We start from the raw sequence: 26,982 nt of genomic DNA, 5'->3' as shown, positions 1-26,982 counted from the left end.
CTCTACCAAACAGCAGTTCAGTTCAATTGTTTATTTTCATTGTTAAAAGTTGTTAATATTATTAATAATAGTACCATCACTGCCTTACCAGCTTTGGCAGCCTGCTACCGGAACTGTACAAAAAAAAAAAAAAAAAACAGGAACAAAAGAGGAAGAACAGAGAAACTCGTCAACCTGGACTCGACTTAACCTCCAATTTGTCTTTTTTTTTTCAAAACCATTTTTTGTAATGAGACCCTACAGAAATACAAATAATATTCTGTAAAGGCAATTCTAAACATTCATAATAATATGTTCTATATCACTTTACCTCATGAGGGTCATCGCAGTTGAGCTGTGTGAGAGAGTTTTGGAGAGTTGTATTCTGGACCCCTGAAATACATACTCTATATTTTCATCAAGACATATGTGGAAAAATTGGTGAGTTTTCGGGCAGATGTTGATGCCCCCAAAAAGGAAATTAATTTAACTTCAACAGTATTAGCTTAGAGTTAAATGATGAATGACAATTATGATAAATGAACCAACGCTATTTATTGTTTTGTCACAAACAGCAATAATTGACAAATGACACCCCCTGCAAAAAAAGTGTTTTCTATTCCACAAGATGTCGACAAAGCACTATTTTTGTCCAAATGAAACTCCTCAACTCACTTCCACATCCACCCATCCACTTCCCGAGCCGCTTATCCACACAAGCATCGCGGTAGTGCAGGAGGCTGGGTACACCCTAAATTGGTTGCCAGCCAATCGCAGGGCACAGTCACACTCAAAATCCCACCTAGGCTCAATTTAGGGTCTCCAATAAATGCATGTTTTTCTTGTGTGAGAGAAAATCCACGCAGGCACGAGGAGAACATGAAAACTCCACACAGGCAGGGCTGGGATTTGAACCCCGGTCCTCGTGACTGTGAGCCCAACGCTCTAACCAGTTTGCTCCACCATGCTGCCTCACTTCAACATATTTCTGGAAACTAAGTGGCCAAAAGATGGCGACAAAGCACTTTTATTTGGCTAAATGAAGCTTCTTAACTCACTTCAACATAGGTCTCAACGCCAAGGAGTCACAAGAAGGCACCAGAGTAATTCTTTTATTGCTTTGGCCTGATGACAAAGACAACAAATAGTTAAATCAATGATTTTTTTTCCTCCCCTTAAATAAAGCATGATACTTTCTAAGAAAATCCATGAATAGGTGAATTCACAAGCACCAAACTGGAAATATGCCGGGTTTTACTGTATAAACAGTGATTCCTAGTGGAATTTTGCACTCTCTATTTCTCGATTGGAATCCTTTTTTTAAAATTAAAAAAAAAAAATGTAATTGGTGGGTTGCACTGTCACACTGGAAGGATCTTCCACTGTTTATAACAGATGTAGCTACTGCAATAGCAAAGTAGTGATTAAAGATCCAAACCCAAACGAGATGAGTCAAACTGAAGCGTACCGCTCGATGGAAACATGGATTAGACATGAAAGTGTGAGTGGATTTAGTGGCACGAGGACACAAAATCCTGTGTGAAGTCTGAAAAAGTACATAGTTCTACCCGCAAAACAACAAATATGCATGTCACTTGATATTTCTCTAATCATGCCACCGGTGTTTGTTTTAAGTACAGTGGATGGCGTTCATGGGCCCGATACTGACGCCGTCTTTGAAGCATCCGCCAGTGGCCGTCAAAGGGAATTTGGGGAGGATTACAGACCACAAGTGCCTATGCTGAGCTTTGTACAGCTGTCTACTTTCCCACAGCCAAATACCTGACACAGGTGGACAGGCATTCAGTGCAGAAGATGTTGCTTACGGTTGCAGGTGTGTTAACAGTATGTGTGTGTGTGGTTGAGGATTTCGGTGGTGGTGGAGGGGGGGGGGGTTCCTAATGTCACTCAGCATTAAAATTCCGCTGTACAGTACGCAACTGATAGCTACACAAATCATATTTTGACATACTCTTGACAAACCCGTCATCCCCACTTTTAGGTCAGAAATCGAAAAATACTACAATAGGAGTCCTTTTATCACCCCACAAAGTCAAGGCCCAAGGGTAAGCGTTACATATCGGAGTCTCTTCCCCCGGGAAAAGATGTTGTAACTCTAACAGGTTTGACTAACTACTTTCTAGGATTGAAAAAGGAAATCATAACACAAAAATTTTTGCTCCACCCAGGTGCATGTAGAACATGTTCTAACAAGCATCAAAGGCATTGTAGCAGCAATTTTTGATACTAACACTCCAAACTGATGAACATATACATTTTTAAATCTGAAAACCTGAGAAAAATGTTTTCCTCATGTCTTAAAGGGGAAATCCACTAGTTTGCATTAACAATGTATCCAATAGGTCATGTAATATGTACTCTATTTTGACAATCCTCTCTCGTTTAATAGTGTTTTGAGATTATTTTTAGTGGCAATTACAAATTTTCAGGGGCACTGCTATTTTCCTGAGTCACATGACCTATATCTGTGCTCACGGCTGTGTATGGAAATATTCCTCCGTCTTCCCGATCAACTGATACTGCTATTTCTTCATCAGACGAGGATAAATCCGAAAATTCAGCACTGGGCATAAAGGGTGTCTCACGTAATCGAGCCTTTGTTGCGGCATGAAACACGTCACATCCCCGCACATAAGTCATGTGACTCGGGAAAATGGCAGCGCCCCTGAAAATTCGTAATTGCTGATAAAAATCTTCTCAAAACACTATTAAATGAGAGAGGATTTAACATCACATTGTCAAAATAGAGTACATATTACATGACCTATTGGATACATTTGTTAAAGCAAACCAGTGCATTTCCCCTATAAATACGCTTTAAAGAAAGAAACACACAATATAGAGCTGTGCTTGTCATTGGACAACTCCATAGCGCCAGTGCTAAATTCTTGAGTACTATACTTCATTGTTAGCTAATGTTAGCTCCCAAACTCAGATTAAGTTGGTTAGAGGCTAAACAAATCTGAAATTGAAAATATACTTGAGGCTAATACATTGTGTAAAACTCTTGGGCATCAAATCTGTTCAAAAAATTTCAATGAACACAATAAGAAGACAAAGTCTGACAAGATTTCAATTCAAGAAATTTGATTCTAGACCAACAAAGTGGCACAGCTCTGATTGTTTTTCCAACATGGCGCCTGATCAATATGACAGACTGCGTGGAGACTCCAGAAGGAGAAATGATGTCGCCGCTGTTCAGGGACTCCGGAAAATTGACATACTGCCAGGTCGGAGGAGGCCCGGCTCGATCGGGACTGCCTGCTGCCCCCGCTGGTGTGACATCTGCATGGATGTGCTGTCATGTTGCACCTCACGTATGCTTGAAGTTGCCAATAAATTGTGATCCAAACAGATTGTGTATTTTGTTACACTACCAGTTAGCATTGTGAATGTCAGAACTGCGTCGGATCATTCTGCGCAGAATATTTTGGGTAAATGTGAACTTTTTCAAGAGAGCAAATTTTTGTTAAGGTCTTCATGTTGTGGCCAGTGAGTATATTCTAAAGTTTGCACACCCCTGCTTGATGCAGGCCTCGAGCCAGATCATAAGGAGGGTTGGAACTCTGAGCCTTGTTTGACTTTTGACACAAATCCGTCCAGACATTTCTCCAGGTTGTGGTTCCACTGTTGGTTTTGCAGTTTGCACAAAAAGGGAAAGCAAATAGAAAGCTGATGATAGTCTGGATCACTGTCGCAGGTTGTGTGCGCACACAGTCACAAACACAGGGAGAAAGGAGCAAAACCCAGAGGCACCTGTGCAGTGTGGCAAGAGTGCAAAGGTTGAATGTTTAACATGGTGGCTCCATGGCGTTTTGTGGGGTCAAAGGGGGCTCGGAAACAGCAGGTGCCCCATAAATCTGACTAAAAAAAAAAGTCAGCTAATGCAGCTGCGGCTTTGGTGAATGTAACCATTAAATGTATAAACTGCAGAAAATTGCGCGTCTTAATGTTTTCCTGATAGGATGAAGTGCATTTCTGCAAAATTGCTTGCAAAACGCTGAACTATGAGGGCTTCTGTCAACGTCTGCCACTGATGTTGGCGACCGACGATGGAGGGGCGTGCGCTTTGATGGCGAGGGCGTGGAAGCGGTAGTCACTCGGGATGAGCCGATGAGTGCTTCCCCACAGAGACACGCAGCACTGGAGTCGGACTCGAGCTCCCAATCCTCCCCCGTGAGGACTAAGGTGCTGGTCTTGAGCTAATCGATCCGGAGACGAAGACAATGGGGCGCAGCGTTTTGACGCACGCGGCACAATTTCGGCGCCACATGCCCCAGTTCAGAATGGACGTTTTCGTTTTTCATCTTTGAAAACGTGCCTTTTAAAAAAAAAAAATCAAAACATAACTATGAAGACTCATGGGATGTAGTAGATGGAGAGCTGCGTTCAACTTCGGACACCTGAAGGTGCAGTCCAAGCTGTCCGTCTTCTTGACCATGATCATCCTCTTTGTTTATCTCTTCTACTGCCTCAACGGATTCTGCGAGTCCTTGCCCAGACCCGTTTATGACCAACAGAGTCACCACAAAAACAAAAATGTCCAAAACGACGCACACGAGGCATCACCGGGGCGAGCCGGTGCGCACTTTGTCCGAGACCAATTGTCGGACGTTGCTTTTACCGCAAATAACAACAGCATCTCCATCGCGAACAACTTTGGGAGCAAAAAGTTTCCTCAGGCCATCATCATCGGGGTGAAGAAGGGAGGAACGAGAGCTCTCCTGGAGTTCCTGCGCATCCATCCGGACGTGAGGGCGGTCGGAGCCGAGCCTCACTTCTTTGACCGCTTCTACGATAAGGGACTGGACTGGTACAGGTAAGGAGCAGAAGGCGCACGAAATCATTAATCCAAATCACATCAGAATTGAAAAAAAAAAAAATCAGCTATCAAGTAGTATGCCGCGCAAAATAAAGTAGGAATGTCAATCCAGAATTGTATTTTCCAATAAAACGTTGGAGTGGACATCACAACAAATTCAAATATTGCATTGGAAGGAAAGGTAGACATTTGGAAAGTTGTTTTTTTTTCAATTTAAATCCGTTTATGGATGACATCGAATTGAATTTACAATAATGTACATGTGTACGTCATAATGTTGTTGGTTGCTATGTAATTTACGAGTGTATGTGTACTGTGAATATCGCTGCTGTCGTCATTTAATTTCCCTTGGGGATGATAATCTATCTTCAAAGACGCGTGTACACACACTGTCGACATGCAAAGTACATTTTGCAAAACCTGATCATTGCGTTTTGCGTCACCTGTTGCAAAAATATAGCCCAGTTGTGCAGATGTTCTCAAACCTTTTACACATAAGTATTTTTTTTTATCATGATCAACATTAAAATATAGTCCAGTAGCACAGTAGGCCCAAGTGTCCATTTAAAAAATGAGAGGGATGTTTTAGTCACAAAGCATACTGAATAGCGTCATAAGTCAGTGATTGTTTAACTGTATATTTGCCTGACTTTGATATAGCCAGTCACTACTGTATTTCTGGTGACCAGTTCAAGGTGTGTGTTCAAGGTTTGCCTGAAAGTCAGCTGCATATACAGCACCCTACAACACTGAAAAGGATCAGCAATGTGGAGAATGGATGGATGTAAGCCACTGTGCAGGAAAAATACTAATTCCAAAATTGTACTGAAGAACGATTTCATTAAAAATGTAGCCCATATAAATAAAAAAAAAAACATACCCAAACATGTTTGTATATACTGTAACTTTAAAGTTAAATACAACTGAATTATAATTTCTAAGTGATTCTTTTACGTACCACTAGAGGGAGTACTTGCCCATACTACACTAAGAATTACTGCTGTAAATTGGGCGGCACAGTGAATAACTGGTTAGCACATCTGCTTCACAGTGCTGAAGACTCATGTCCAACCTTGCCTGTGTGGAATTTGCATGTATAAGTTTTTTACAAGTACTCCTTCTCCATCCCAAAAACATGTATGGTAGGTTAACTGAACACTCTAAATAGCCCCTAGGTCTAAATGATTGTTTGTTTGCATGTACCCTGCGATTGGCTGGCAACCAGTTCTGGGTGTACCACGCCTCTTGCCCAAAGTCAGCTGGAATAGGAGCCAGCACATTCACGTCACTAGTGAAGATAAGCGGTTCAGAAAATGGATCGATTGATGGTGGGAATCATTTTACTGATGCAATGTTGTCACTGGCGTGGTTCCCTACATAGTACAGTCCCAATACATAGTCTCAAACATAACATCAAAATTATGTTTGGTAAAAAAAAAGTCTTTAAAGTGCTTAAGACACATTTTTGACCAATTCCTAATAGTATATTGTGAACTTAAAATAATACAAATATTGCTAACTATAGCTCCTAAGTGGATTTGAATTTGTGAGCAGCCAAGAGCAAACTAGTGTTATATAACATTTGTGCTCACATTGACATGCAAAGTACAAGTTGCAAAACCCAATGGTCGTGTTTTGCTTGACTGGTAGCCAAAAGAATGGCCCAGTTGTGTAGAACATTGTACCTTTAGTGACGCAATATCTTGCTACCGGTCCTGAAACAACACTGCTGTTAAAGCAGTACGACCACACCATTGTAAAATGAGTACAGATTGGGTACATGCTGGGGTCCTATTTGTCAGAGGAACGGTTCAAACTGTTACCGTGGAGACCGATAATTAATCCCGAGTGTAGATGTTACCTCGAGAGCCAAACTGGCTCAATGTAGTACCTGGGAGTGGATGTGATTTTATTATAAATTTAACATCTAGGTAGACTGGATGAAGAAAAATAATGTCAAGACAGGCTAATTTCATCATAATTTTAACTTTATAAAACATGATCATGCTATACCGCAAAAATAAAAAAAGCAATATGAGAAAACAAGGCCCCACGGTGGAGCTGCTGTAGAGCGTTGGTCTCACAGTTCTGAAGACCGGGGTTTGAATCCCGGCTCTGCCTGTGTGGAGTTTTCATGTTCTGGGTGAGTTTCCTCGGAACATTCTGGTTTCCTCCCACATCCACAAAACGTGCAACATTAATTGGAGACTCTAAATTGCCCCCGTGTACGCCACCTCCTACCTGATGACACCTGAGATTGGCTCCAGCACTCCCCCGACCCGTGGGGATAAGCGGCTCAGCAAACGCATAGCTAGATACACGAAAAGTGTAGCAATCCAACTTCATCTTCTGTGAGAAATGTGTGAGGATTTTCATATGGAATTTCTTTTCTATTTGCAGTAAAGGAAAGTGGAGCCAAGTTTTGATATGACAGGCCCGAGAAACAAACATCCAGTCAAAGAAAGGGTTTTCTGGCATAGAGAATAATCATTTATCATCAAGGGGCATCTTCTACAATCCGGCGATTGCTTACCATGAATGCACTTAATAACAGCATTTATAGATTGCATAAATCTGTATTGAGCACTGATGATTTCCAAACAAGTCCCCACTGATTCATAATCATCCGTGTGCACAAACGTGAACTAATTCATCTTGCTCGACACTCTCCGCGAGCTGCGCCGCTAAGAGTTTCCAAGGATGGCAGCGTATTCAGTCTCCTACCAATAAATGGCTGTTTATTGAGCTGACACGCTGCTTCCCAAAGTGTCTGTGTCGGTTCCCCCAGGGGTGGCCTTCATCACCAAGGCTAGTGTGATCACAGAGGAGGGAGGGATGGGCCCGTTGTGCACGCTGCAAATGCTCCTCACTCAACTGGTGTGAAACGCATCATGGCAACGACATTATTTCACGGCGACGGAATCGTATTGAAACCCGATTTTTGAATGAGGCAAAATGGAGAACGCGGCTTGAGTGTAAACAAATGAAGATGGAAAGGTCGGGGGGGGATATGGATGTAATAAAGAGAGAAGTGGCTCAAGACGTGAGGACGGATCTATACAGTCGTGTAATGATCAGGCCAAGGAGAGGCTCAGGTGGGTCAGTGGATGAAAGCGCGTGTGTGCTCGAGGGTTTTTTTTTTTTTTTTGCTTTTTTCAGAACGGTGGTGCAATAAAAAGGAGGAGGTTGGGGTTCACATTGTTGCTCAGCTAATGCATTCGTGATGAGAGCGTTTGAATGGTGTGAATAGTTCGTTTGTGGGCTAGTGAAATCTCTCTCTCGCTGCTTTTAATTGAGGGGGCGGTTTGAACATGAAGATACAATAGTACCGTACAGGATGCTGTCCTTTTCTCTTTTTTTTTTTTTTTACATACACAAAAAAAAGAGTACAATGTCATTCTCATCTTCCTCATTTTCTGTATATGCATGAATCCATGACATTTTAAACTTGACCTTATTATTGAATTTGCTATGTACATTATCTGACTTTCTATAATACCTATCAATCTTTCAAACTTATCATTATAAAGTCAATATTACTCACAAACAACTCATTTTTGACACCAACTGTAACTCTTATATAAGCTTTATGTACAGATTGCATGAAACAATTATAGGATGCCCAAGGAATAGTGGTCGTCATGGCGATATACTGCCACGGATGTCTATTGGTTTTATGACATTGTCACAATAGAGTGGCCTATTTCCCTCAAGTGCATAATAATTAGCTTTATGACCAATGGTGTGTGTGTGTGTTGTGTGAATGGCATAATGTAGGTTTAGTATGTTTTCTTTTTGACAATATCACTTATCTAAAAGCAGCCAATGCCAAAATTAAGATGTTAGGATTTCAAAATTATTCATTCTATAGTTGGTTCGAATGTACGGATCCAAAAGTGACTTCTCAACTCTCACATCATGTTATAAATCTTAGATTTTATGCCCCCCCCCTCCCAAAAAAAGACACAAAAGTCAGATTTATGGGAAAGCCATCAAGATCCTAAATTTTCCCTCTTCTCCATACTAAATTGCCATTCAATGCCTCAGTGAAGTTTGGATCGCTGCAGCATTGGCATGATCATCTCCAGTCTTTTACAAATTCTGATTTGAACCTTTAATTTGTTATATTCATTTATATGTCTTCTGTTTTATAGCCACTTACGATGAAACAATTGCAATTACGGACACGGTTTTATTCTGGTGACTGAGCCCTAGAAAGCACTAGAAAGGGTTAACAGCAGCAAGACCTGTAATGTTCCTTTTATGACTTCCCGTTGATGTCAAACCTTGTACACTCTTATTCAGCTTGTTATTTGTCCCCTCGCTCCGGTGACGAAAAGTACTGTTTTAGCTCGCTTTCTGATCCGCTGACAGCAGGCGTCAACACTGTGTGGATTGCACCCACATAATGACAGGTCAGGCATTAACACGGACAGCTCGGCGACATCTCGCACAGGGGATGACGGGGATTAGGCCCCCAGCCGCAGTCAAACAAGCCATTTTCGGAGCGCTCGGCCCTCCCCTCCCCCCCGACCTTTCACCTGGTACCGCACAATGATGGGATTTGAATTATACTGATGCAGTTTTGGCATACTCTGACACAATTGCACCTGATCTCATCTCCACCCTTTATTGAGCTTTCATTCAAATCATATGATGCTGAGATTTGGTTGCTGGTTGGGGAAGTGAGGCAGTTATCATTCGCCAACCGCATCCATCTAATGTTGTCTCACAGCAAAATGATCATATAATATAAGAGAGAGGGAGGAACAAAATCCATCTGATTATACATCCATCCATTTTCTTTGCCGCCTATCCTCACGAGGGTCGCGGGGAGTGCTGGAGCCTATCCCAGCTCTCAACGGGCAGGAGGCAGAGTACGACCTGAAATTGTTGCCAGCCAATTGCAGGGCACATAGATTATATTCTAGAGGTGTAAAGGCATATAAATTTCCCAAAATAATTATTTTCTTATTTTTAATCCAATCATTTCAGAATCGACAAATTACTATCACTACTGTCCTCCCCTTTTCATTTAATTTTTCCCCCCATTCCTCTCCCCCATTTCATTTCTATTTCCATCAAAAATGGATGTTTGTTTATTTATACACCGCCGTGGACTTGCGACCAGTCCGGGGCAAACGGTGCATCTCTCCTCAAGTCATCCGGGATAGGCCCTCAGCTCACCCACAACCCTAATGAGACAAGCGCTATAGAAATTGGTTTGATGATTGGATCCTTTCCTTGTCTCTTCTTTTATTCCCTCTGTTTATGTTCCTTCTCCTCAAAAAAAGTAAGTTCAAGGAAAGGGATAAAAAGGAGACCTTTGACATTTTAGCGGTGGTTCAAAGTCATTGTCCTTCTCGAGTATTTGCCAGATTTTCCTTCCATGTCCCCTTCTCTGCTGGTTTCAACGTTGGAACCAATGCAGTGATTTTGTTTTAAAAGGTCAAAGGGCTCCTCTCTTTCATTTCTCCCCCTCTTTTTCCTTTCTTCCACTCAAAATCCTTACATCTCCTCGCGCCGCCATCCTTTGTTTCGCCGCATACGGCATCCAGATATCACGTGATGTTATTCGTTTAGCATAATCACACGCTAAGTACGCGGCGACTTCCATATCGATTTGAAACAGACGCGTGGAATGCCAGGCCCAGCAGAAATCATGTGAAAGCGAAGCTGGAAAGTATCACTTAAACGTTGATTCCCTCCACTTTCAAAGTGCTGTCTGCTTCTTTGAGCTGCAGCGAGCGAGCGAGCCTTGGCCCCCGTGCTCAGCTGCTAACCAAGCAAAACACATGGACATCCTTAAAGGAAGCATTTGGCAAATTGTTTTAGAACAAATGCTTATATGTGGAAAAGCCTTAGATTTGCCATCGACTGGAAGTGATTCTGCGGTTTCCTGATGGAGAGTGAAGGTTTCATGTGTATGCGTAAGTGTGTGTGCGTGTGTGTGTGTGCGTGTGTGTGTGTGTGTGTGTGTGTGAGAGAGAGCGAGATCACACACCTCGGTAACGGTGTCGCTGCAACTCGTTTAAATATTTATTATTACACAGCATAAAGTCGCCATTTTGCCATGGTGATCACAGATAACTGCGCCATTCTATTGATCCTTTTCCCATCTCCCTTTATCACGCCATTACAGAAGAAATGCATGAAGTTGTGAATATTCAATCTTGTTGACAAGGGGCTGTTACTCCTCTTCACCGGTGACGTTTACACCTCAAGGTCGGGGGTCTCGCCAGGGTGGATTTATCGGCTTGTTGAGGCCACTTAAACAGTGCAATTTAAAACCAACGGGCAAGTTCTCTGTCTCGTTAGGTCAGCGTCTCTAAATCTGTCTGCTTATCGACTCATCTTCCGCCCCCGTATTTCTTGTCTCTTTAAGGAAGAGACATTGCGTAATTCAGAAGGGAGCAAGAAGCGCGATTTAGCTAGGAATGCCCAGGTTTTATTTCCTCTCAGTACATTTTCGAGCGATCACAAGGGAATATTTGGTTGAATTCCTCTTAGTGCTCTTTTCTCCCCCCCCCCCCCCCCAGTTTTTCTGAAGTGGAAAAAAAGAGCAATGTATACATTATGCTGAAAGAAAGAAGGCTTTGTGCAGAAGATGGAAAGGTGGGCGGGGAGGGGTTCGATGCTTTTTAAGCTGCATCGATGCTTGAAGGAAATACTTTTACCAGGATGCATGTCAGAAGCAATCAGCGCTACATGCACTTACAATTTCAGTGGAAAGAAATGTGCTCGCCGGGCGAAAAAAGTAGGAGCAACTGCACAATCTAAAAGCACTTTATCAAACTTTCAAAGAATATAAAGCTCAATTTTTGATTGACAACGTTAGAGAGCTATTAAGCTAACAATATGGTTATCGTTAGTGGAGCGTGAAGTGGTTTAGCGCTGCACTACATGATACTGAGAGCTGTTGCCCCTCTCGTCAAGCCCAATAGCATAAAATAATAGCCACAATAACCACAAAATAAACATGTCGTTCAACAAATACTGCAATGACAGCATTTTTTTTTTTTATAAAAAAGCTCTTGTTTTGCATTGCAATGTACTGCTAATGCTAGATGCTAATATGAGTTATGATCAAAAACCGCACAGTAAAAGATGCTTCCTCACTTTGCTAAATGGATGAAATATGACATCTGTGTATTTGTTATTTTTAAAGGATGCAATCCAAATTCTGAAATTAATACCTCTCCTACTGTGTCAATTAAAAGAGAGTCCAAATTTGAAATACAGCTCTTCTCTGGTATATCATAAGCCTGGCAAATGACTCGATACAAATGAAGCTGAAACTAAGGTATAATCAAGCATGACAAGATAAAGTGCTTCGTGACATGTATAGATTCCACCCCTGGATGGAGAAAGGCCACGTCGTCAGTCGTCAATATTTTGACAAGCCGTCATTGGCCGACCTTTCTCTGGGCCGGGTCTCATCCCGCCGGTGATAATTGTGGCAGATGCCGGTGACAACGTGAAGCACATTTTGGATCTCCGTGAGCCGCGTATGAGTCACAATTACAGTCTGTTGGTGACTAACTCCAGGTTTTCAGTGCCGTTGCTTCGATCTATTTCTATCTACAACATTTTAATCCATCAGTTTTATTCTGGTGTGAAAGATGGCACATTCCTTTTCTGAAATGTGTCAGCTTTCAATGTACTGTATTTATCCTAAGTGCTGACTGTTTTTTTTTTTTTTAACCTTTGAACATCACTTCAGACATCTTACCAAGAACAGCTTTTATCATCTGAAAAACATCAGCAAAGTATATTCATTTTGTTCCTAAGCCAACACGGAGACAAGCTGCTTATATCACTTGCAGAATTGATGAATGTAACGCCCTTTCTTCTGATCTTTTGGGGGGAAAAAAGTAGCATGTACCACTGCAGCAACTCCAGAACTCTTTGTGAATGCGTGCATCTTTTTTTACATGTGTCAGTGACATTGGGTTTGTTTGCTTACCTTGCTTTTGCTAGCCAAAGGATTTTAAATGTTTGAAAAGTGCAAGAGAATTGAAGTCTGACTGAGTTACTGATTAATTTTAAATGGCTGCATCAGTGAAGATAACTGTCTGTAACTAGACAAAAAAAACAACATCTTTTTCCACTGTTATCAAGTGTACAGGAAATGCTAAATGTCACATTTGAACATTGTCACACATAATCACTGTATAATCATTTTTAAATGGTTTAAATGAACGGAAAACTACTCATGTTTTGAGGATGCCTCCAATGAAGAGTGAGATACAACATAATGATGTTTTCTAGTGACCAGAAACAAAACCAATAGTAATTAAAGCTGCAAGGAGAGATATACGGGCCTTCAAACTTCCTTTTTTCATGACAAACGGGAATGATCATCAAACCTAAATCCATGTTCTACGGATATGTTGTGTAAGCAAAAAAATAAATAAATAAAAGCATCATAATTTGGCCATGCCTAACTACTTCGTATACCAGCTTTCAATCAGTGATCATTTACGCAAATTTGAGCAAAAGATGAACTCTGTAGTTCAGTCAAAATAGCTCCCCCACACAAAAATGGTTGACTTCCTGTTGGATTTTGCAAAAAAGTTCAAGACTTTTTTGTGCATTATGATATGATCCATATATCCAGCTACTTTCTTGTAGAAAGCCGTAACTCGTCTCGAAGGCTTATTTTTTGGTCTTTTTTCAGGTGGGCGCCCCTGACTCTGTGGGAGTTGGGAGGTGGGGGGGGGGGGTTCACTTTCGGGACCCTGGAAAAACATCAAATTTACCTCGTTACCACGTTTGCAAAGTGTGGTAAACAAAACGGTGATTCATCTGTCAGGAGAAATAAAACGCAGCCTTTCCAAAAAGCGGTGCTCAGTCCCATATACCAAAGCAAACAATTACTCCAAAGACTTCAATATGCACGCATGGTTTTTGCATCTTTGCAAGAAAAACATAATCTTGACAGGAAGCCTAAAGACAAACAAATTTCATTTCTGCCTCCTTGGCGCTCTGTGGCCATCCCCTGAAAGTTTATGCAAAATATCGTTTCAACTACGCACCAGCTTGAAGTCAAATGTAAATCATTTCAAGATTCAAAACACAACGAAAGTGCCACGGCTTAATCGTCACGTTGTGCAGCTCTTTGATGTTTGTAAAATGAAAACGTGACAAACAAATAGCAAGGAAATGCTAATTTTAGGTTTGAATCCCTCTATTATAACGTCTATAATTTATTCCAATTATGCGGTGATGGAACGCAATCCTCCCCATTTTAATTACGCAGTAACACTGTTGGGATCAAGCCTGAGCAACAACATTGTTTTTGAAAGTTTACTCACGCTGCCCACTCACACCCCACTTTCATTATGTTAACCATTGCTGGTGAAGGACCAAAAAGGCCCTCAAAGGTTTCCATGAACTGTTGCGTTTTGTTGAACTCTATGTTGACGTCACTACTCTATCTGGAGAGCCAGGTAATTATTGATTGTGTGTATCCAGTATGCGTGTGTAGCTGTCACTGGGGTCCACTTCTGTTTAATGTCTGACTACCATGCGAAGAAGGGTGAGAAAGGGGGTGGTCAGTCAGTTTATGAAAACCAGCTTTCATCCGAAAAGTGTTTGCGATAAAACACACCTCCCTCTAGATCTGTCTGTGTTAAAACTCTTGCCGAGCGCCTCCTGTCTCGCTGACGTAAACACACAGTGAAGAATCAGCTGTCAGCGATGCTGGGGCTCATTTTGGGGAGGGGGGGAAATGAGATGAATTATGCCGGGAAGAGAGCCTGCGCTCAATGGTGAGGACACGCAGAACAAGACACAGAGATGGGAAATAACCAGAAACAGTTCATGGTTCGCCTCGTTCCAAAACACAGCACAAGCTCACGGGAACGTTAGAGGAAATTGTACTGGAACATGAGCATCAAAAGTAGTTCCGGCTATAGCACGACAAACATGATAGACACCCTGTACTGAAAATACGTTCATAGACACTATATTTCACCATTAAAATGTCATATTTTTCTGAAAGTGGTCTAAGTCATCTATTATTTGTTGGTACTTTTTTTCAAATTCCCAGCGAATTCTCGACTTTTGGACTATGTTCCGTGTGGCCAGGGCAGCCTGTTTGTTCCATGTTTTTTGACTGTATTTAAGTTTTTCCAAGTTTTCTTTGTCAATCACAGTAATCGTGACCAGCTGAGGAGGGGCGGAGGGAAAGGGGGGGTTCTGGTTGAGTCCCGAAGGCTCAACGGTCCAATGCGCTTTGGTTCATGATTTAACAATGATCCCAATACATTTCCTCCCGCCCATATTACAATTTAATGGGCTCCCTCACATTTCACACATCCCCTCGAGGCTTTGGATGCCGGGCATCTTTAAATTTTGTTTGAGGGCCTGGCAGAGTTGGATGAAGCCCGGGCTGCAAGGCGCCGGTCCAGAGTTGGCATCGGTGATAGGGGGCGTATGCTGCTTTTCAACAAATGTTTGATAATATTCATTTTCTGTCAAAATTTTTACATACTACATCCATACTACACAATCCATTGCCAGAAAATGTGAGCTCTTTCTCATTCCACATTGGGCGTTCTAAAAAGTTATGCCAAGGCTGGCATTCTAGGTTAACACATGGCTTAGCTTTGGGGTAGTTGTAGTCAGCAAAGTGTGGGCCCGTTTTCTATTTATGGGACGGACCCTCCCAGACCGCCCTGCAGTGTCAGATCATAATAGAACGCAGGCTCGTAAAGCATTCCGTGCGGAGAATCACCGTGATTGAACGTAACAAAACTGTATACACCCTTCCTTGCAGCGTGAACGGTGTCAAATCGAGAGAAAATGCACACCAATGGCAGAAAGACAGGACACAACTTGAAAGGACTGCGGGATGCTAGGAACGACCCATACTTCCCGTTCCACTTCAGATTGCCTTCAAGTTTTGATATCCGCTATTTCGTACTGTCAAGTTTAGCTGCGTTCACCCCGAGTACTACGGCCGACAATGTTTCTCATATACACTGTGACTGCCGCAGTATCGTCTGGCGCCCTCGTCAATCACAGCCCATCACGTTTGCCCATCCCATTATCTCACGTTGTCTCACGACATGTCCTGCTGGTAACATGGTGTAAATATAGCCTAAAAGAGACTGCACAGTAGTATATTAATAGCAAATGACTGAAAAGCTGTTTCCAGTCCAACAAGCTGTCTGTTATTTCCTTTCAAAGACGCTGCAAACAATGGACCAAAATCACCACAGAGAGCAGCAGGTCGAAGCTGCTCGGAAGTGACTTGTCAAGATCAGACTGTATCGAACGCTCTTCTTGGCCAGCTCTTGGGGAGTTGCCAGACAATTTTACACCGAGTCGATTAAAGTTTGTCTGAAGTGTGCATGTGTGGCGGCCTCCTGTGTATACGCTCATTTAGAGGACTGGTTTTATTAGAGGAAATATTTGCGTTTCGCTTGACTGTAAAAAGATAAACGCTAGAGCATGTTGGAAAATCTCGTTTAATTTTTAACTGATCTGAACATTATCATTTCATTGCAACCGTGAGTCATTTAGCTTTTTAGCTTTAGCAGCAGCAGGCTAGCATTTAGTACCAGGTGACCAGTCCAGGGTGTGCTCCAAGGTCAGCTGGGATAGGCTCCAACTCACCTACTACCAATGATGATAATTGATACGTTCATCCATCCATTTCTTTAGCCGCTTATCCTCACAAGGGTTGCAGGGAGTGCTGGAGCCTATCCCGGCTCTCAACGGGCAGGAGGCGGGGTACACCCTGAACTGGTTGCCATCCAATCGCAGGGCACATAGAGACAAACAGCCACACTCACAATCACACCTAGGGACAATTTAGAGTGTCCAATTAATGTTGCATGTTTTTGGAATTTGGGAGGAAACCGGAGTGCCCGGAGAAAACCCACGCAGACACGGGAAGAACATGCAAACTCCACACAGGGATTGAACCCGGGACTTCAGAACTGTGAGGCCAACACTTTCAAGCTGACCCACCGTGCCACCTTGATATGTTCAATGACATAAAAAATTAAAACAATAAAGAGTGGTGGCCTAAAACTTTTGCCTGTTACTTAACCCAGTGGACATCATCAAGGACAAGATGGTGCGTTTTGAGCCGAACTGCATTCAGTCTGCTGGACTGTCCCAAGTTTGTGAGTTCGTGCCTCTCCGGGAACACATAATTATGTTTACTGGAAGACACGAACATGCCTTGGTGACATAAAAGCTGTATTAATGAGTAAAGGGGTGGAAGTGTAATCAATCTATGACTGGCGACCAATGTGGCATATGGTTTAAAACCACACCCATTTAAAAAAAAATGCCATCACTTTTCTTAATGAATGAAATGTGTTATTTGTGTATACAGTATTCCACAGGACTCATCCAGAGGGATATCGCAGTCCACCGCAGATTTCCATTTTAACAGCCCAATTATGGTACTGTGGCGAGGACACTATGACATCAGTGGGGTCAGGAAGTAAAGAGAATCTGTAATTTGCTCATCTCTCCACCCCATCTTCATCCCGTCCATCCTGTGTTTAGGAGAGAGCACTCACTGAAGGCAGGGCAGGGCGGGGCCCCGGGGCCCCCGAGCAGCTTCGAGATAAAGCCAGACAAGTGGGCCACATGTGGGCCCGACAAGAACAAGGCTGCAGATTTTCCCACTCGATAACGGCGAGTAATCAGTGGTGACTTGCAAACATGCTAATAATGAACATTAACTTCCTCACATGGACTTCCGGTGGCCTCATTAAACAGTCAACATGTGTTCAAACTAACTGGAGAATCCAGACAGACAGCATCCAAACACAGGGTGTCCTAACAAAGAACGCCCAAAACTAAAAACGTTCACCAAGGCGGGCAATTATGCAGGCGAGAACAGGAAACCGAGAAAGTCGGCCGGAATGCGAGCGCCAAAGAGGAACGGGCGAGCTGGCACAGCGACGAGCCATCGCACATAGTTCAATATGACGGGAAAAGTAACGCGACACAGGTGAAAACAATCTGGGAGGGCGGGGCAGAAAATCACAGGAGTAAGCAAGATGCCGTGAGTGGAAAAATATTTCCAAAAATAAAATTGAGTAGATCGGTTTTCAGCAGCTTAATGCAAAAGAAATTATAAGGTAGCAGGGATGATAATACATGCAGCTAGATTATAAACAGCCACACTTTGTTTTATATAGCACTACTTGGATACTTTTTGTGACAATTTACACAAAAAGTCATACATGTGAGAGTGAATTAATTTTTGTTCATTTCGTTAAAGACTAAAATGAAATGATGGCCACATTCAAGGAGTGGTGGGCAAATTATGGCTCATGGGCCACATACGGCACACCTCGTCCTTCAATCGGGCCGAAGGAGTATTTGCATTATGAAGTTCCTGTAGTAATTGTAATATGTATTTATGTAATATGTATTATAAATGTATTTTCAATACATTTATCTCTTTAAATGATTTTTTTAATGTTAAAATAAATAATTTATACATACATTTACATCAAAATTCCATCCATCCATTTTCTTTGCCAGCTTATCCTCACGAGGGTCGCAGGGAGTGCTGGACCTTATCCCAGCTGTTAACGCGCAGGAGGCAGGGTACACCCTGAACTGGTTGCCAGCCAATCACAGGGCACATAGAGACAAACAGTCGCATTCACAATCACACCTCGGGGCAATTTAGAGTGCCCAATTAATGTTGCATGTTTTTGGGATGTGGGAGGAGAAAACCCACACAGGCACGGGGAGAAGATGCAAACTCCACACAGGCGTGTCCGGGATTGAACCCGGGACCTCAGAACTGTGAGGCCAACGCTTTCCAGCTGATCCACCGTGCCACCTACATCAAAATGATATCGCATTACAAACACATTTAAACCATTTTTTTCTTGAATATAAGGCAAAAATCTTGAGAAAATACATTTGTCAATGCCCCATGTAGTTTCAAAAGGGCTCACTGTTTATGTTCTTGAATATAGTATTGGCCTCAAAATACTGTAGTTTTCCTCCTATTGCCCCCTGATTAAACAAATATCTTGGTTGCACTCACAGGTACTTCCCACTATTCGTGAAAATCTGTGACTAATTGACAGCCCCCCTCAAAGACTTTGTAACAGCCTTTAAATGCCACTAAAATGCAGCAAAGGACTACTTTTGTTTAAATTAAGTTCCCAGAGTCACTTCAAACTGTTTCCTTGCCACCAACCTGCCACCAGGTGGCGCGAAAGCAATATTGTTATTGCTTTGACCTGAGCATGAAAACAGCAACTAGGTTACGTTTTCAGCAAATAACAAAGGATAGGTCACCCCCCCCAAAAAAAAAAAATTAATTAAATGAATTTAAAAATCCAACCACAGGAATTTGTGAGTGCTGAGCCACAAACATAATGTGCAGGTTTATTGTTCAGTGTTAAGCTTTAAAAGGATTCAAAGTTGTGAATTGTTGTTTGTGTTTTGTGTCTGAAGCCAACTTCCAAACATCTAATTTTAGGATATGCAAAAGATGGTTCCGGATAAAAGCCACAAGGACAAGCAGTTAAGACTCCAAGAGTGCAGCGTTTCTTCACTCGAACGACATCGCTGCCGACTTGCCAGCGCATTTAACAGGGCTTTCAGTCCTTTGAACGTGTTTTGACATCGCTGTCGTCGAATCGGTCACTTGTTAACATACCGAGAAAATCACATTATCAAATTGAGTTACACAACGGATGCCCATAATTTGCCAAGTTGTTTTTTTTTTTTTCCTTAGCCTAATATCAAACATACCAAAACAAAAAACGTGTAGCGAAGTAACGACAAAGGGTGACTTCCTGAGTCTTTCAGGTTGTTGTGGTTTCTCTGAGGACCCTGACTGACCACCTCTCAATCATTTGCGGCTTCCAGGCCTTGCACTTGTCTACTTTTCTTCTCAGTTACACAAATTTTTCCGCTTCGTTCCCACCAACCTACCCCAGTGAAGCGAAACTTCTACGGCAAAAAAATACTTTTCACTACCCCGGAGTGTCTGCCAATGGTAACCTTGCGTTTGGGTAGCACACACGTGCCTATAGTAATATGGATAATATTTTTTTAAGTTTCCCTCTGGATTTTGTGCAAGATGAGATTGCGAGGCTGATGTTCAGAACTGTCAGATAGCTCGAGGGAAAAATCAAACCGCACTCTTTATAAGAAAACTCAAATCAAATCAAATTGAGGTCTACTGGAAGGACATATTACCGAGCCAAGTCTTCTTCAGTTCAAGTCCTTAAACGCAAAGTGAGGCAACAAACTACCCGTATTTTTGTGGAGTAGATTAGAGTCTTTGCTGACTTCTCATCAGCCCACAGGAGCTCTTCAGGCCTGTATTTGCCCTCACTAATGACAAATGTCTCCCTCTCTGCTTCAGTCAGCTGCTTTTTTACATCTTTGAACACGCTCAGGCTTAAGTGGTCAAGGAGGTTGATATTTTTGCACATATCCAGTATATTCCCTAGGAAGGGTAGATGGAGTCTTGAATTTTGAAAGAAAAAGGCTGAATCGCTTTTATAACGTGAAGGAAGGAGAAAGGGAAAGAGAGCGCGCATGTATGAGCGTGTAAGAAAGAAAACTGCACATGATGACAAGTTGCATTAAATGATCCTCAGTGATTATACCCTGTGGTTTGGCCCTCGGAATTACTACCATCTGACTCCGAAATTCAGGCTGGAGGAGTCCATTTTTCATAGCAGAGCAGGGTGGAGGGGATAAAGAGGGTCTGGGGGTCTGGCCAACGGCCAGGCAGTGTCGCCACAGATCACAGCTTTCGGGGATCGGAACGTCAGCGGCGGAGAAAAACTTCCTAAGTCAAAAACACTTTCCTCATTTCCCTCAAATAGCCTCTCTCTCTCCCTCTCACTCTCTCTCTCCCACTCATTGTGTTGGTCTGAACTTCATTACTCCCAGATGTGAATCCATCCTTTGGACTGCATGTTCAAATAGTCGTTGTGTGCCCATGTGTTGGCTTTTTGTATTTTGCCTACAAATGCAATTTCAATTTGTACGCCGAAAGATGGAAACAGGGCAATAAAAGATACCGACATAGCGGTCTCTATACTGTACATTCCTATTTCTTTAAAGTGGAACCACTGACTCTGACCGCAATCTCTTCTGGGATGTTGGTCGATCTCCATTTTTTTCCCCTCTATAGGAAATGATGGAAAATAATAGTATGATCCGTTCCATTCATTGCAATTAAAAAAGCTTCAACTGTTCAGACATTATAAAGCCATACTGTGACATTCATAGTCATAAATAAGTTTGAAGAATAAGTTAACTACTGCAGATTTTGGGGTGACTTTTTTTTTTTTTATTCCAAAATGTATGAACTCAAGGGTTGTACTCTAATTAACCTCATGTAATACTCTAGAGAAGCAATCGTTTCCACCATCGGAATACAATCTTCCTGGATATGCAGAAATGTATTTTTTTTAATGTTTCAGTATAAATAAGCGGTAGCTGTATATTAACTACAGCAGCATACCTCACTCACATGTTCATATCCAAGTAGTAAACAGCAATCTGCTGGCATCCGCTGCCCTATAAATGGGTCGTAATAAACCTTAATCCCACACACATGTAGTGTGCGTGTGTGTTTGTGTGGACACGCATATGCCCACATAATCGCCGTAGTAGCTGAGCACCAGATGCTAAAAGAAACGTAACTTCCTGGTTACGCAAATGTTTGAGAAATTGGTTACTCAGTCTTTGCTTGCTCTTCCTAACATAGAAACATGACACCAAATCGCCTATGCAAAGATATTAAAACAAAAACTCTTTAGAAGATAGTTTCCGCAGTTTGATGAGTGACTTCTGATTTAATTCCCTGACTCTCTTTTCTTTTTTCCCTCCCACTGTCTCTTTTTGCTCTGCCTCCTTCGTGTATTTGCTGCTAACCACCACTCGAAATTCTTCTTACGCTCCGTTGCTGTGTGGGCTTCCTTCTTGATTGCAGGCTAGTGGTTGCTTTCAAATCTACTTGAGGTCAGTGGACTGTGCAAGTTTTTTTTTCTTCTTTCCAGCAAAACAACATGGATGTTTGCTAAGAGACAGCCCTTGTACTGTTTATATTACAACACAAGGAGCACTTATTAGTGCCAGTCCACTGGGAGCATTTTTTTTCCATCCCAACAAATTATACTACACTGTACAATTGTCTATATTATCCATGTTTATTATTCCTTTATTAGGCAATGAATCATACTCAATAACTAAAGAGGATCTTAATACAATTCAATCATCCTTTGTTCTGGTCTGAGGTGACACTACGAATAAATAAATCGAGTCTTTTATTTTTACAGTGGGATAGGGGAATAGCTCCAAATAGTTCTCAAATGCCAAAAAAAAGAATCTGAATTTGTAAGGATCTGCATGGAAGTATATTAGTGCCACCAGGATTTGAATTTGAAATCTAAAGTAAAATAGGATTTGAATTTGAAATGCCAAGGAAACAGGATTTGAAATTGAAATGTAAAGTGATCACATTTTCAATAGGTGCTACAATTCGCTGTCTGTAATTCAGCCGGCTACAATTCGCTGTCTAAAATTTACTCTCTGTGCCACCATGCAGGACACCCAGCCAATCGCTATTACGGTTTCTTCGTCACGTGACGTCACATACCAAAAAAGTGTAACTGTATTATTGGCTGGGTGTTTGGTTGTAACCGCAAGTAACTGCCTGGTGGCACGGACGGTGAATTTTAGACAGCGAATTGTAGCCAGTTGAATGGTTAACATTGAAAAGTTACACTGAAATACAACTATTCAAAATGTGATCACTTTACATTTCAAATTCAAATCCCGTTTTCTGTGGCATTTCAAATTCAAATCCTATTTCACTTTAGATTTCACATTCAAACCCTTGTGGCACTAATCTACTTCCATAATTTTGCCCAACAACAAAAATGTTTCAACTTTGCAATAAAGACTATGAGGAAGAAGAAATTAAGTTTCTAAAAGTTCACACAATAAATGCATCCATCCGTTGTCTAAACCGTTTATCCTGTTCAGGATCACAACGAGTTGGAACCCATCCCTGCTGACATCGTGCAAAAGCCAGAGTAACAACGTGGGCTCACAACACAAATGTGTCTTTCGATGCGCTGGACGGAAAACTTATCCAAAATGAAATTCCAACATTGGTGAGGATCATTGGAGAACGTGTCAAATGCACGAGTAGATGTGGCAGTACCTACGACAACAGTGGAAAAAGAAAAAAATAGATGTTCCTCAGTTGGAGTTAAATGTTCTTTGGATCCATATTTGATATCACCACTCACGTTACACCATCCCTGAAATAAATATGTGAGCCACAGTTTCGCGAAAGTGACCTCAGAGTGAAGGCTGCTGCTCACACTTTGGCCACGAGTTCTCCCCGAAATACGTCCTCCACATACATTTTCACACAAGCCAGTTTGGAAAATGGTTTGTTTTGCTGAACTTTTCTACTTGTGGTGTTTTAGTATATGCTGTCTGATTTTATTGAGCACCAGCTCACGTAACACAACTCATCCCATGTCTGGTTTGGTGTCGCCCTGCTATAACATCGTACAACCGAGGATCATCTGCAGAACTCACAGCGCTGTAAGCCTTTCACTTAGAAACCAACCCCAACGCCCGAACCATCCAAGTATGCTTGATCCAGAGGGAGAGATAAACTTTGAAATTATCTGAGAGATCTTTCTTAGTTGTAACCTGGCGCTGCTGCCCGCTGAGATGTCTCCGAGATGAACAAAAATCCCCCCTTTTGTCTCCTTTTGCATGAGGAAAGTTGGCAGGATGCTGCTCACAGCGGGGGTTACGACATTCCATTTTTACAGCTACGCTAGCGTCTGCATGAATAATAGGAGTCAATCAGGGTTTTCCCCACTCCCAATCCCTCCCATTTCATTGTTTTAGACAATCTGCGTTGGCGCGTCATTCCCATCTTTTTAAGGTATTGTGTCCTCTGAACTTGAATTGTCAACAAGACGAGCGATGAATCAAGCAATATGTCAACACGCTGAAACCTTGAATACTCAAGAATGGACTACAACAATAATAAGGAGAGAGCCAAAAGCAATAGCCAAGATTTAATGAGAACACATGGTGCACGGTGAGATTATCCTTGGATAACCTCCGCGTTCGTAGGCACTGCAAATCTTCACAGGCGTTCATCCTTTTTGCCCAGTTATTTCATTATTCATTGCAAAAATACACACACTTGCCACAGCACCTGCACAGTCAAATTTATGAGCGTTATCCAAAAAAAAATGTTTACAGAGATAATGGCATTGCCAGAGTGGTATTAAAGTAGTAGACAGTTAGACACTGTCGGGAAAACAGCAGGTAGCTACAGTAATGCGCCACATGGGGCTCATCATCCGACTGGCTGTCCAGAACCAAAAAGGTGGAGGTATGTTCCCAAGCTATAAAAGTCAAGGCTACCTTTTTATATTGAAGTATCCTGCAGAGAGGTAGAACTGCACTGAGTGATGTTTTTTAATATTCGGTGCCCCTCGTGTTATTAAATAAGTCAACAGAAATATTACAAATGCAGTTCACGATATAGCAGTGCACTTCTACACCACCGTAAACTATAACCAAAAATAAACGTTGTTCGACGAATGCCTCTCTGAGCGGCCGCTCAGTGCACGAGAATGAAATAAAATGGTCTGCGTCATAAAATCTTTATTAACTGTACTTGCATTTTTAAGGTCACACATGAAGCTAACTCGGGTGAGGGTGAAAATAAGTTAACCACTGTTAATAGTTATCCAATTTCGACGCTCCTTGTCTTTATTACAATCCCGGGAGAGCTGGAGCCTACCAAGAGAAAATTAAAAGACATCTTTCTCATATGGCGAGAAATATTTCCACTTTCCAGTGCAAGTTTTGTGCGCAAACGTGACTGGAGCGCTGCAGTTCTAGCTGTTATCATGGAGATCAGTAGCTGGATGCAGTCACTTCCCAATGAACCCCCCCAGGTCTGCACACTTTTTGGTGACTGTGGGAATTTAACCCTTCTTCTGGGACCCTAACATTATTTAACAAGAAAGAAAACTAATTGACTCGTGACTCATCCTGAGTAAGAAAGCTGACAACAACAAACAGCTTTTAACCCACAGTCTGCGGGTTTGTTAAGAAGCAAGATGCAAGGAAATGAGTCGTCTTGTGGTTTCCTACAGTAGCCGTTTACAGGCTCCCCTAACAGTGCTGATATGGTCACTCCATCATTGTCAGACACATAATCACATATTAAGACCACTAATAGCAAAGCATAACAATCAAGGAGCCCAAAAAGCATCTGAGGTTTGAGTCTCGCCTAATAAGATTAAGATTTTTCTGAAAGACAGCGCATACGAGCCGACGGAAACATTTTTTATTCACTGCATTTTTCCCCACTTTCCTCTCAGGAATCTGATGCCCCGTACACTGGATGGTCAGATCACCATGGAGAAGACCCCCAGCTACTTTATCACAAAGGAAGCCCCTCGCCGCGTCTTCGCCATGAGCCGGCACACCAAGCTGATCGTGGTAGTGCGGGACCCCGTGACCCGGGCCGTTTCCGACTACACGCAGACCGTGTCCAAGTCGCCGGGGCTCCCGTCCTTCAAGAACTTGGCCTTCCGCAACGCCACCACAGGCCTCATCGACACCTCTTGGAGCGCGGTGCGTATCGGGATCTACGCCAAGCACCTGGAGAACTGGCTGCGCTACTTCCCGCTTTCCAGCTTCCTGTTCGTCAGCGGCGAGCGGCTGGTGTCGGACCCCGCCGGCGAGATGGGCCGCGTCCAGGATTTTCTGGGACTCAAGCGCGTGGTGACAGACAAGCACTTCTATTTCAACCAGACCAAAGGCTTCCCCTGCCTGAAGAAGCCAGAGGGGAGCAGCAGGCCACGCTGCTTGGGGAAGTCAAAGGGCAGGCCCCATCCCCAGATCCCCTCAGACATCCTGCTCCGACTCAGAGACTTTTACAGACCTTTTAACCTCAAATTCTATCAGATGACGGGTCAGAACTTCGGCTGGGACAACACAGCTTGACACCAAAGCTTTTGAAAGTTGACAGTGGCGAGAGACAACGTGCATTACCAAAGCTTTAACTGTGTAAAACAGGTCTTGCAATCATTCCTTTAGCTTTAAAACATGCTACAATCAAATTAAATAAATGGTCAGTTTTGTGCGGTCAGCATTTTTCAGTTTAGCTCAAACTCTGTGATCAGATTAGGATTTACTGCAGATGTGTCAAAAAAGTTCCAAGACTGGTCTCACGACGGACAAATTTCAAACACAACCTAAATGTACAAGGATGTACCGAAGATAGGGTGTATGAAGACTTGCCAGTAAAAAGATCAGAAAGTTATTCCGGCGGCATCACCTCAAATAAATAATTGTGTAACTTGTACACTGGATACTTTGAAAAACTGAGTATGTTTTGTGACGCCAGTCCTGGAAAGTTTCCGATGCACCTTGTATACGCAGTAAACGTAAATGTATATTTCCTTCCCATGCAAAGCAATTTCCTGTACTGTTCTTTTAGTTTAAAAAGATTTAAGCACAGGGAGATGTGGTGAAAAGAAGCTAACAAGCACTTTGCTGAGTGACGTTTTTGTTGCAAGAGTATCTCAATTTTGAAACATTTCTTGCAGAACTGCCGCAAACATACTCATATTCAACTGTATATTTCAGAGATGCTTATTTATAAGATGTCAAAATATTGTTGAAATGATTTTCCTCGGACTTTTGTAATTTGTAATTTTGTTGAACACGGTGACTAAAATTTTTTTATCTTGATTGTGTTTTGTGTTATTTTCCAATTATGCTGAATATGAGGCTTCAACAAACAACCTTTTGGAAACTGAAGGACACTCTTTTTGGTAATAATAATTGCAAAGGGCTATGAGTTTAATAGACACTTCTGAAATAAATTTTTTCAAATTACCTTGAATTACATGATTACTTTATGATATTCATCTTTGTGAAACACTATGTTATTGATTTCTCCCGCAAAAAATCATAAATGTGAACTACCAGTGGGTCGCCGTCATTAATGTGGGTTCATTGGTTTTGATTTAGCCTTACTACAGCCCACTTCAAAAAATGTTTATAATAGAAGTATTAGAGCCACATTGTATAGAAAAAAAAGAACAAAAAAAAGTAATATTTTGAAGGAAAAAATG

The 26,982-nt window shown here is 42.1% G+C and overlaps 1 protein-coding gene across 1 annotated transcript; it reads left to right on the top strand.

Moving 5' to 3' along the window:
• Nucleotides 1-4,361: 4,361 nt before the first annotated feature.
• si:dkey-121b10.7 (heparan sulfate glucosamine 3-O-sulfotransferase 6) lies at nt 4,362-25,846 on the top strand. Its single transcript, XM_061810018.1, has 2 exons — nt 4,362-4,819; nt 25,219-25,846. The coding sequence occupies exons 1-2, from the start codon at nt 4,362-4,364 to the stop codon at nt 25,844-25,846; spliced, it is 1,086 nt and encodes a 361-aa protein (XP_061666002.1).
• Nucleotides 25,847-26,982: the final 1,136 nt, after the last annotated feature.

The sequence above is a fragment of the Syngnathoides biaculeatus genome, chromosome 22 (genome assembly GCF_019802595.1).
Source record: "Syngnathoides biaculeatus isolate LvHL_M chromosome 22, ASM1980259v1, whole genome shotgun sequence".
In the NCBI taxonomy this organism is placed as follows: domain Eukaryota; kingdom Metazoa; phylum Chordata; class Actinopteri; order Syngnathiformes; family Syngnathidae; genus Syngnathoides; species Syngnathoides biaculeatus.
The sequence above is the reverse complement of the archived record's forward strand: the minus strand, read 5'-3'. Positions and strand labels throughout refer to the sequence as shown.